This window comes from Cebus imitator, unplaced genomic scaffold (assembly GCF_001604975.1).
Source record: "Cebus imitator isolate Cc_AM_T3 unplaced genomic scaffold, Cebus_imitator-1.0 Scaffold331, whole genome shotgun sequence".
Lineage (NCBI taxonomy): Eukaryota > Metazoa > Chordata > Mammalia > Primates > Cebidae > Cebus > Cebus imitator.
Window position 1 is genome coordinate 2,100,064 of NW_016107646.1, and position 11,558 is coordinate 2,111,621.

General features: G+C 36.6%; 1 protein-coding gene across 1 annotated transcript in view; it reads right to left on the minus strand.

Moving 5' to 3' along the window:
• Positions 1–11,558, minus strand: part of RGS22 (regulator of G protein signaling 22) — a 138,392-nt gene that overhangs the window by 20,851 nt on the left and 105,983 nt on the right. The window contains exons 20-22 of the mRNA XM_037730113.1: positions 11,415–11,464; positions 5,596–5,775; positions 1,108–1,266 (exon numbers count right to left, since the gene is read on the minus strand). Coding sequence (XP_037586041.1) covers positions 1,108–1,266; positions 5,596–5,775; positions 11,415–11,464 — 389 coding nt within the window. The remainder of the gene's footprint in view (positions 1–1,107; positions 1,267–5,595; positions 5,776–11,414; positions 11,465–11,558) is intronic.

An 11,558-nucleotide genomic window follows, 5' to 3' on the forward strand; every position in this document is an offset into this window, starting at 1 on the left:
GTCTCGATCTCTTGACCTCGTGATCCACCCGCCTCGGCCTCCCAAAGTGCTGGGATTACAGGCTGTGAACATGCTTTTTATGGCAGACTGAGCAGACTAATACAATATGATACCATTTATGTAAGTTAAAATACATACAGAATAATAATCTGTATTGTTTATGAATGCATTCACATGCATGAAATACTGTCTTTAAAAAGAGCTGGACAAATATATCTGAAACCTAATGACTGCTTCTGGGTATAGAAAGGGTTATAGAACTCAGGGCTGAGGTTACTAGATCTTACTCTAACTGCAATGTTTTATTTCTAATGGGGAAAAGAAAAAATAAAGCGAAATGTTAAAAAGTGTTTTGGCTTGTACAAATAAATGTGAGTATTCATGATACCTTTGTGTAATTTGGTGTCTTTTACATTTATTTAAAAAAATAAAATAGGCATAAACTTATAAATAAGATGAAACACATTATTTGGGAGCAATTACCCCTTCTTAATTAAAATGGATAAATATAAGGAGAGAGAGAGAGATGAATGAATGAATGAATGAACAGATAGTAGACAAACGGGGAAGCTGGCCAATTTGTGACTCATTTACAAATTTCACAATGTGTCATCCTGTAATTTTAATATTGGAAATGTTGCCCCTGCCAGTATATAATATTTGTTCATTCATTTCCTGATTTTTTCAATAAACAATAATTGAGCATGTGCTGGGCACTAGTGTAAGGGCTTATAAAACATGGATGAATAAGGCAGATACTATCATTGAGGATCTTAGTCCAATGAACATGACAGATGCAAAAACTTAAACATAGGACTATCTAAAGCATGCTCTACAAGGGGGAGGAACGTTATTGCAGCAGATACAAGTTGCTTGCATTGCCATAGAGAGTCAAGAAAGCCTTCACATAGAAGAGATGACATTTGAGATGAATTTAGAGGAATTCCAAAAAAGTCCAAAGCTTCTGACTAAAGGCTTAAAATCCACTAGTATCTGTATTCCATAACTTCTCTCTATATAACTCCAGCCAAAATTACTCTATAATTCACATACATATATCACAACTTTTTAAAAGTCTGATAAAATCCAAAATGAGTCTTGTCTCACCTTTCCAGATTTTTCGTCTTCTAGGACTGCCAATTTTTTTTTCTGCTTATTATATTCTTGTCTTCTCTCTAAAACACTCATAATATTTTCATCTGTTAAGTTCTTCCTAAACTCACAGAACTGAGGCCAGAATTTAAACAGAACCCCAAAAATTGTCATCTGTATAAAAAAATGAAGTCTCAGATTACAATTTTATACAAATGTACCAATTTAAACTCTAATCACCATAATCATAGATGAACTATTCTATCTTTAATATACACCATGTTTCCTCCAACTTATTGTCTCCAGACATCTTGGTATAAGATGCAGACATTTTGCTTGGCACATGCTTATCATCAATGGTTTTTATTACCAATGAGAAGTCTTTCTTTAAAAAAAAACATACACTAAATACACTTAAAAGTCACTTTATTCTTTATGTTTCCCTAACCAATTGTTTGTATTAATAAATAATCCATTAGGTCTTTTAAAATAAGAAATTTATGTTTTCTTTTAAAACATATACTAGTTGATCTGCCACACACTCTGCTGTTTTATGCAAGTATTCCAAAAATCTAGTTCATCAAGGAAACTCCTCCCTCCCTCTTTTCTTTCTTTTAGAGAAAGGAAATACCATTTTGCCTCTGGAAAAGCTCTTAAACAAAGCTGCAGATCTAAGAATAAATCTTGAGTAACTTTTAAACGATATAATCTCTCTTTTATGTACGAGCAAGAAAAGTAACATTTAAAAAGCAGAACAGTATCCTGGACAAACGCTTTCTATGAGGACATTTTAAGTGATTAATTGTGATATTTATAGAGAGAAGAATAGTTGTTCTCATTCTCATGCCAAGTTTTTCCATTAGTTCCAGAGGCATACATTACTTCCAAGAAGGTAGGACTTGCCACATCAGATCAAGTCCAACATCTTATTGCTAGGAAGGGCCTTTACCTAATGCCCTGGAGAAAAATGAAGCATCCTATTAGGCTGCGAGCCAACTCATAGGGGAAAAGAGGAATCTTTAAAAAATAAATGCTGCAGTGAAATGGCATATTTTATTACTCCTCTTTTCCATACGTGAATGTTATTAGTAATACTAAAATTATTCACTCCTTTTAAAATACAGTTTTGTTATTGAATTCTAGGCCTCTTGGGAGTATAAATGTAAAATCTAGAGATGCTTTATTTGACGAAACACAGGCTTTTAAGATATTTTCATTTACATTTACCTGCCACACATTTAATTAAGTAATCCCCTGTTCCAATGTTAGGGGATCATGGTAGTTTTTATTATGAACTTAAATACTCCTCCTCTTCTGTTAATCAAACTTCCCAGTTATCTTTCCAAAACCTGAGTCACTCCCCATTCTTGAATATACATATTTCCATTTAGAAGGCTTTCTTAAAAGTCACCCAATTAGGACACAATTTTCCAATAGATGGCATAAAATTGCTCTGTGGTTAAACGTTGCAATTGAGATTGTAGGTTAATATGTACTGTTAATTAAAATTACCCTGTACCTGTGTAATCTTAAAAGATAACCAAATTGTGGATAAGAAAATGTTCTAATAAATATAGAACTGCTTTACTCACTGCCAGCAGATAAGTAATGGCTTTAGTATAAGCAAATGGGGCCGGTGAAAATTTGGGTAATGCAAACTTTCAGGCTATAGGGAGTGGGAGTGAGGAATAGACAGAAGTTACGCTGATACCAATGCTAAAACAGTCAGCAGTTTTAAATTTACTATTCAGCCCTTTTGCACAACTTTGCCCTCATTTCCAATTTGATCTTACTCCTTTCTGTTATGACAGATCTAGTCTTACATCATTCATTTATGTATTCAAACAATGCCTTCTCTTTGCCTGGCATTTGGGCCACAAAGATAAATAAGAACCATTCCCTGTCCTCAAAGAGGTTACAATCTAATGAGACCATCAGACATGAGAGTAATCACCTCCAATTTAGTGTGATAAGTGTTATGACAGGGATAAAAACAAGGGAGAGATGATACTGCAAAGAGCTCAGGACAGAAAGTAGTAAGAGCCAGTTATGAAACTACAATTATTTCAATTAGACTAGGGCAGAGACAGTGGGGTGTGGTAAAAGATGTAGCTAGAGAGATATCTAGGAGTATGGACTTCATTCTGAGGGCAATGGGAAGAATCAAAATATTTTTAAAACTATTATTTGTAAAGACAAGAGCTCACTATATTGCCCAGACTAGTCTTGAACTCCTGGCCTCAAGCAATCCTCCTGCTTTGGCCTCCCAAAGTGCTGGGATTACTTAACAGGTTTGAGCCTGTGTGCCCGGCTGCAATTGAAATATTTTAAGCAGAGAAGTGACATGATCAGATATACATTGGGAAAGGATTGCTGTGTCTGCCCTGAGCTGGATGGCCTGGAGAGAACCCAGAGGCAAGGAGTTTCTGTAATACACATGGGTCATGCTGCAGAACCAAAGTGAGGTAGTCGAATGGAGGAGTGGATAGAATGACAGATAATAAGGAGGCCTCAGCCTCCCAAAGTGCTGGATTACAGGCATGAGCCACCATGCCTGGCCCAAAAGGATATCTACAAAAGGATTGTCAATCTGTTTTAAAATATGCTTAGCCACATGCCCTGATCTCTTAGCCATAAGCCCTGACCTGTTCCTAATCCAAGTTTTAGGAACGGATTAGATAATGGAGGTAAAGAAATGAAGGAATGGGAAGACATGGAGATGGCCAACCAGATCAGTGGCTTGTATCCTGCCATTCTCCAAGCTTCCTTGGGAAAACAGGATAACAACAGATTCAGTGGGATGAGGCCCCTAAAAAAAGATTATTTATTTTCAGATGCTCTAACATCCATATTTAAGATACCTAGGACTCCCTTTTAGAAAATCAGGTAGAAGTCATAGGCAAGAGGACTCCAATAAACTTTTGTGGTTGCAATCCCTGAAGAGTATACTGGAACTAACCGGCATCAGCAGCTCCAGACATTTATGGTCAGATTCAAGGCCTTTGATATCGATGGGTAAGTCCAGGCCTGGTTACCAGGAAACCCAGACTAGGCTAAGCTATCGCTAGGGTCTTTTCATTAACAGATGTTACCATTCTGACACCATGTTTTCACCATTTCTCTGTAGCACATCCTCAATCATTCCTCTATATTTCTGCCTATTTTAATGCATAATTTGGATTGTGAGTCTACTTTTAGTTCCTTAGAGGACTTAGAACACAGCTGGCTCACAAATGAATGTAAAAATAATTGCCTTTTTCCATGCTCAAGGGCAATAATACCCTAAATCTCTGTTTCATATCACTTCATTCATGACATGGCCTTCCCTATTACCCCTATTATAATTTATTTTTCTTAATCATTTTTTAGGAACAACATCACTAAAAGGCTTTTTAAAATGCAAATAAATTATGTTCACCAAGTCACTGTTTTCTATTATTTATCTTAAAAAGAAGTAACTTGAGCAGGTTAACAGGCATGATTTTCCTTTCATGAGTTTGTATACTTTATGTTGGTAGAGTACTTAAATCTCCTCTCACTTATTTTATGAGCTATGTGAATATTCCAATCTTTAAAAATACACAAATCTTGGGGCACACATATTTTACACATTTGTGTGGTAGCAAATATTTTAAAAGGAAATATGAATGGTGGGAAAGGAAGGAGGAATTAGCGGGAGTCTAACAAGTTAAAAACAAAAATGGTAACCATGGAAAGCCAAATGGCAATATTTAATTTTATTTGCTGTATATGATCATGCAAGATATTTGCATGTAAATTAGTAGTTTTTTATATTTCAGTGGCATATGCAAAGATTATTTAAATTAAATAGAGTAAGTCCCAGTATTGGGAGGATTGGAACCTTGTCAAATATAAATAATTTACAAGCTTTAAAAAAGATATCTTTTTTATTTTTATTTACTTTTTGTTAAGATTTTTTTTTTTTTTTAAGAGACAGAATTTCACTATGTTGCCCAGGCTGGTCTCAAACTTCTGAGCTCAAATAATCTGCCTGCCTCAGACTCCCAAAGTGCTGGGATTACAGGCGTGAGCCACCATGCCTGGTCCAAAAGGATATCTATCTTTTTTGTTTGTTTTTCTTCAACTCCTGCACTTAGAAGGGATATCTATCTTTAAAAGGATTGTCAGCCAGGCGAAGTGGCTCATGCCTGTAATCTCAGCACTTTGGGAGGCTGAGGTGGGTGGATCACGAGGTCAGGAGTTCGAGACCAGTCTGGCCAATATGGTGAAACCCCATCTCTACTAAAGACACACAAAAAAATTAGCCGAGCATGGTGGCATGTGCCTGTAATCCTAGCTACTTGGGAGGCTGAGGCAGGAGAATCACTTGAACCTGGGAGGCAGGGGTTGCAGTGAATAGAGACTGCGCCATTGCACCCCAGCCTGGGCGACAGGGCAAGACTGCATCTCAAAATAAGTAAATAATGAAAAGATTGTCAATCTATTTTAAAATATGCTTAGCCACATGCCCTGATCTTTTACCTGTGCCTCTCTAAATACATATGGTCCTAATTCCTTCTGGTGTTCAATAATCTTCTGGGCTTGCTCTACTGGAATGTCAATTTGTAAAGCTGGTGGAATATTGGAGTTAATAAAGCAGTTGATAATAGTTGTAATCTTCTTCTGGATGACAGACTCATCGCAATGAGAATGGCACAAGTCCTGAATAGGAGAAGGAAAGATAGAACCATATATAATTAACACATTACTAGAACACTTAATAGAGCTGTATGTGTTTCAATTAATATATACATTTCAACTTTAGGTCAAGAGAGCACTGGGATATGGCAAGGCCGTCTTTAAAAAACCATAGATTTTCTTTCTCTTAGATTTGAGGAACCTAAGACTTTGATACATCTATGTTACATAAATAAAGATTTCATACAATCCCGATCATTTGTTCCTCTAGGCAAAGGAATGGCATTAGTATCTACTTTGACTCATTTGATAACTATATAATGAGTGCCTGTTATATACCAGACACTGAGCTGAGCATCAAGACATAGCCCCTACCCTTTTAATGTTCAATCTCCACTAGAGGAGAAGTGTGAAAAAACATGTTACTCCAATTTGGACAGTTAAGAAATGCTATGATAGAGGTATACACAGTATCCTAGAAGAACACTGAGAACAGGCACCTAACTCAGCCTACAGTTGGATATGAAAGCTTTCCCATCCAGACCTGCTTTTACGTCAAGGTGATTTAGGCTCAAAAAGGGTAGTGGGCATGCTGGTTGTCAACAGATGTGCCATTCTATGTCTTTTAGTATCTATATTGTGTAGTTACCCTATTGTATTATCCTCTTTATAGATAACCTAAAATTAATGATCATACATCAAAATGAGCCATTTAAAAAATCGTCAACATTTATTTTAGACACAAGGGGTACATGTGCAAGTTCGTTACCTGGGAATATTGCATGACACTGAAGTTTGAGTTACAGATCCTGTCACTTAGGTAGTGAGCATAGTATCCAACAGGTAGGTTTTCAACCCACCCTCCCCTCACTACCCCTTCTAGTAGTCAGCAGTGTCTATTATTCCCATATTTATGTCCATATGTGCCCAATGTTTAGTTCCCACTTATAAGTGAGAACATGTGGTTTTGTTTTTCTGTTTCTACATTAATTCCCTTATGATAATGGCCTCCAGCTCCACCCACATTGCTGCAAAGGACATGATTTCATTCTTTTTTATGGCTGTGTAGTATTCCCTGGTGTATATGTACCACATTTTCTTTACCCAATCTACTATTCATGGCCACCTGGGTTGATTCTATGTCTTTGCTAGTGTGAATAGTGCAGTGATAAATGTATGTGTACATTTATCTTTTTGGTAGAATGATTTATTCTCCTTGGGGCATGTACCCAGTAATGGAATTGCTGGGTCAAATGGTAGCTCTGTTTTAATTTCTTTGAGAAATCTCCAGACTGCTTTCCACAGTGGCTGGACTAATTCACATTCCTGCCAACAGTGTATAAACACTCCCTTTTCTCAGCAGCCTCATTAAGCAGCTATTGTTTTCTGACTGTTTAATAATAGCTATTCTGATAGGTGTGTGTTATCTCACTGTGGTTTTGATTTGCATTTCTCTGATGATTAGTGATGATGAGCATTTCTTCATGTTTCATGGCTGTTTATATACCTTTTGCGAATTATCTGTTCATGTCCTTTGTCCAAAATGAGCTAGTTTTAAAGTCACAGGTGTAGGGCTATCATTTTTTTAAATAAAGAAGTACTTTAGCTTGAATTATGGCATTTCTCAGTCAAAGACTTTGTTTTCCAAATCATCAGAAAGAAAACAAATTTGAAAACTTCTCACTTTAGACCCAGAAATGAACCAATATTTATTAAGTACGTAGTATATGCTGGGCATTGTAATACCTCTCCTATGGATATTATGAAAGAAATAAAAATTCTGGTGTCTTTTATGTAAAACTTAATATATAATTTGGTATAAGTTCAATGTGAAAAAAGCTTAATATAAATGTTACATTGTGACAATTAGCACTTCATATTCAATTTAGCATCACTTTAGAAAAAAGCCTATTTAGGCCAGGTGTGGTGGCTCATTGCCTCTAATCCCAACAACTTGGGGGCCGAGGTGGGCAGAATGCTTGAGCCCAGGAGTTTGAGACCATCCTGGGCAACATGGTGAAACTGTGTCTCTCCAAAAAAATACAAAATATTAGCTGGGCATGGTGATGCATGCCTGTAGTCCCAGATACTGGGGAGGCTGAGGTGGGAGGATCACCTGAGCCCAGGGAGGTGGAAGCTGCAGTGGGCCACGATCACACCACAGCACTCCAGCCTGGGCAACAGAGCAAGCCAGTGTTTCGAAAAAAGAAAAGAAAAGAAAAAGCCCATTTTATTATTCAATTAGCCTCCAAATTATGGAATTCTAATTATGGAACATATATTATTCAATTGGCCTTCTAATTATGGAACATAAGGCTTGTGAAATAAAAACAAATTTGTGAAGTTATACAATTATAATCTTGAGCAAAAGGACAGCATTGGGACCGTTCCATAACTGATTTTTTTCTAATTGTTCTGGCCTGTTGTGCCATTAGCTTAGTTAACTCTTGCTTATTATTAAGGTCTCAGTTTAAGCATACTTTCCTCTAGTAAGCTTTCTGTGACTCAGTCCCAGAGACGTCCATCTCAGTTACTCCCATAGCACACTGTGCTTCTTCCCTTGCTGCACTAGTCATACTCTTATAATTGCCTTGTCTACCACTCACTTTTCCTTCCTCTGATATTATAAGCTTTAACAGGGTAGGCTGTTTTATTGTTTTTTTTCCCCCTCAAACACAGTCCCCCACTACCACAAATTATGCAGTCAAGTTTCCCGCATTTGGGGAAATCGCAGGGGTCAGCACATCCGGAGTGGAATGGATAAGCCAAGTTAGGCTGTTTTGATCACAGTTGTATTCTCAGGATTTGGCCAGGTCCTTGGTAAGTGCTTAATAAATATTTGTTGGATAAATAAATTTTTCCAGTCTTTTCTCTATGGATACACACACGCACACACACAAACATCTATATATACTTTAGATTAAACCATACTGTTTTTTAGTAGTTTTTTAAAAAGATCAATGATCAGAACATCTTTTCCCATCATTGATTATTCTCCTGCAAAATTTTTAATGGCTACAAAACATTCTATTGTATAGATAATTTAGTAACCAATGTCCTCGTTTTACAACTGGGTTCTTTCCAATTTTTCACAATTTAGAGCAATGTTTGACTAAGATTACTCCAGCCATCTCTTTGTACATTACCACAATCAATACTGAGATGCAGCATAGCTTAGTGGTTAAGGACATGGGCTTTAGCAATAGAATGACCTGGTTCAAAGTCTAGCTCTACCAGTTAATTAACTGTGTGATGTTGGGAATTTCTTAGCCTCTCTGTGCATTAGTTTCATCTATGAAGTGATGAGAATGACATCCTTGACCTCATGGGATTCTTGTAAAGAATAAATTCATTATTACATGAAAAGCATCAAGACAATATCTGGCACATAGTGAACACTTAATAACAATAAGCCCTTTAAGAGTTAGCTTGGTTAGACTATAAAGTGGAATAATAAATGCCTTCCAGCTGGCCAGCTCCCCCACAGCCCAATGCAAGTATCATCACTCTTGTTGAGACCTCTCTGACCTATTGTCCCCAACCCCATCATTCTCTCCTCTGTGCTAAAACTATACCTAGTCAGAACATAGATCAGAATCAACACTATTTCCTAATATTTGTTCTCATGACGTCTTCCTGCCTGAGAGAGGGCAGTGTGTTGTACTCAACTTTTTATGGCTACAATCTAATATGATGCCTGACACATTTGATACTTAATAAATGTTTGTTATATAAATAAATGTACTCTTATAGCTACCTAGTATTGTAAGCCCTTCATGCTATACTGCAGAGAAGATATTAAAATGGAGACCAAGGGCAGTCTTAAAGGAGAAAGTCACAAAACTACAGGTTAACTTTGTATAAGTCTACAGTTGGTTTTGAAAATACCGATCTTACAAAGTTTATCTCATTACCTCTTGTCCTAGCAGGGTTAGGCTTGTTCATATTCATATTAGCTTAAAGATAGTTCTGCCCACCATAATAAAAAATTACCTATTGTGGAAAACACACTCCTCCTTTCTAATTCCCAAAAAATTATTTTAATATTGCTCATGTGAAAGATTGTGAAAAAACTTCTCCAAAAAAAATTTTTTACCAGCCTGGGTATCACAGGGAGACTCTATCTATACAAAAAAAATTAAAAATTAGCCAGGCATGGTGGTGCATGCCTATAATCCCAGCTACTTGGGGGGCTGAGGTGGGAAGATCACTTGAACCCAGAAGGTCAAGGCTGTGAGCTGTCTTGTGCCACAGTACTCCAGCCTGGGCAACAAAGTGAGGCCCTGTCTCAAAAAAATGTTTTTTAAATGTTACAGCCTCAGTTGAGAATAGTATAAAAACTGTCGACAATAGAAAAGGGTAGAAAACAGTTTTATTGTATGTCAGAAAAGCTTGGAAATAGATTTTATTGAGCAACTACTAAATAATATGTTGAGCAACTGTATTAGCATCACATAATACATAGTTATAGGCCATTTGAAAGCATTATAGTCTTAAATTGTTAATTTTTTTTTGACATGGAGTTTTGCTCTTGTTGCCCAGGCTGGGGTGCAATGGCGTGATCTTGGCTCACTGCAACCTCCGCCTCCTTGGTTCAAACGATTCTCCTGCCTCAGCCTCTCAAGTAGCTAGGATTATAGGCATGCACCACCATACCGACTAATTTTGTATTTTTTTAGTAGAGACGGAGTTTCTCCATGTTGGTCAGGCTGGTCTCAAACTCCCAACCTCAGGTGATCCACCCACCTCAGCCTCCCAGAGCACTGGGATTACAGACATGAGCCACTGCACCTGGCTAAATTGTTAATTTTTATTCCCCACTTTTACAGTGGGATGGAATAGACTGCTTGCAAGGAAATCAGCCTGCTACCTCTGGGAGCATTTAAGCAAAGACTGAAATACCTTTCAATATTTCTAGACAACATTTCTTTATTCAAGTCTAGACAACATAACATGAAAAGTCCCTTCCTCCTCTTCCACGCAAAGATTATATCTGATTACATTAAACACTTAACCTTGAAAATAAACTGCCTTTGTAACTAACCATTTCTCTTATACTTATTTTGTTAAGAATTTGGCTATTCTTTCTAATCTCTAATTCTTTCTAATTCCTTTCTTTTCTCTGTTGGTTTATTTATCCATAATCCTGTGTTTTTTTTTTTTTTTTTTAATCTCTAATTCTTTCTAATTCCTTTCTTTTCTCTGTTGGTTTATTTATCCATAATCCTGTGTTTTTTTTTTTGATTACTATTACTATAAATATGGCTGAGAGGGATTCTTACAAGAAGATCTTGGTTGTCTGGATACACCAAATATAAATATTGTTAGGAAAAAATATGTACGTACATTTAGAGATAACTGATATGTAGAAATATAGTTAAAACTCTCTTTGGGAAGGTTTTCATTAAATCATATGTATGTTAATACCTTAAAAAACCTAATACAGATTGAGTATTCCTCATCTGAAATGGTTGGGACCAGAAGCGTTTTCGATTTTGGATTCTCTTTTGATTTTGGAATATTTATATTACACTGACTGGCTGAGCATTCCAGATCCAAAAATCCAAAATCTGAGATACTCCAAGGAGCATTTACTTTGAGTACCATGTTGGCTTTCAAAAAGTTTCAGATTTTGGAGCATTTCGGGTTTCAGATTTTCAGACTTGGAATGCTCTACCTGTATTATCATTCCAGAGCTCACTCTTACTCTTCACTGTATAATAATAAACATATCTAGAGATTGGACAATAAATATCTCAATATTTATATACTGGTAGGAAGAAGATGGCAAAATTGGGATATCTTAT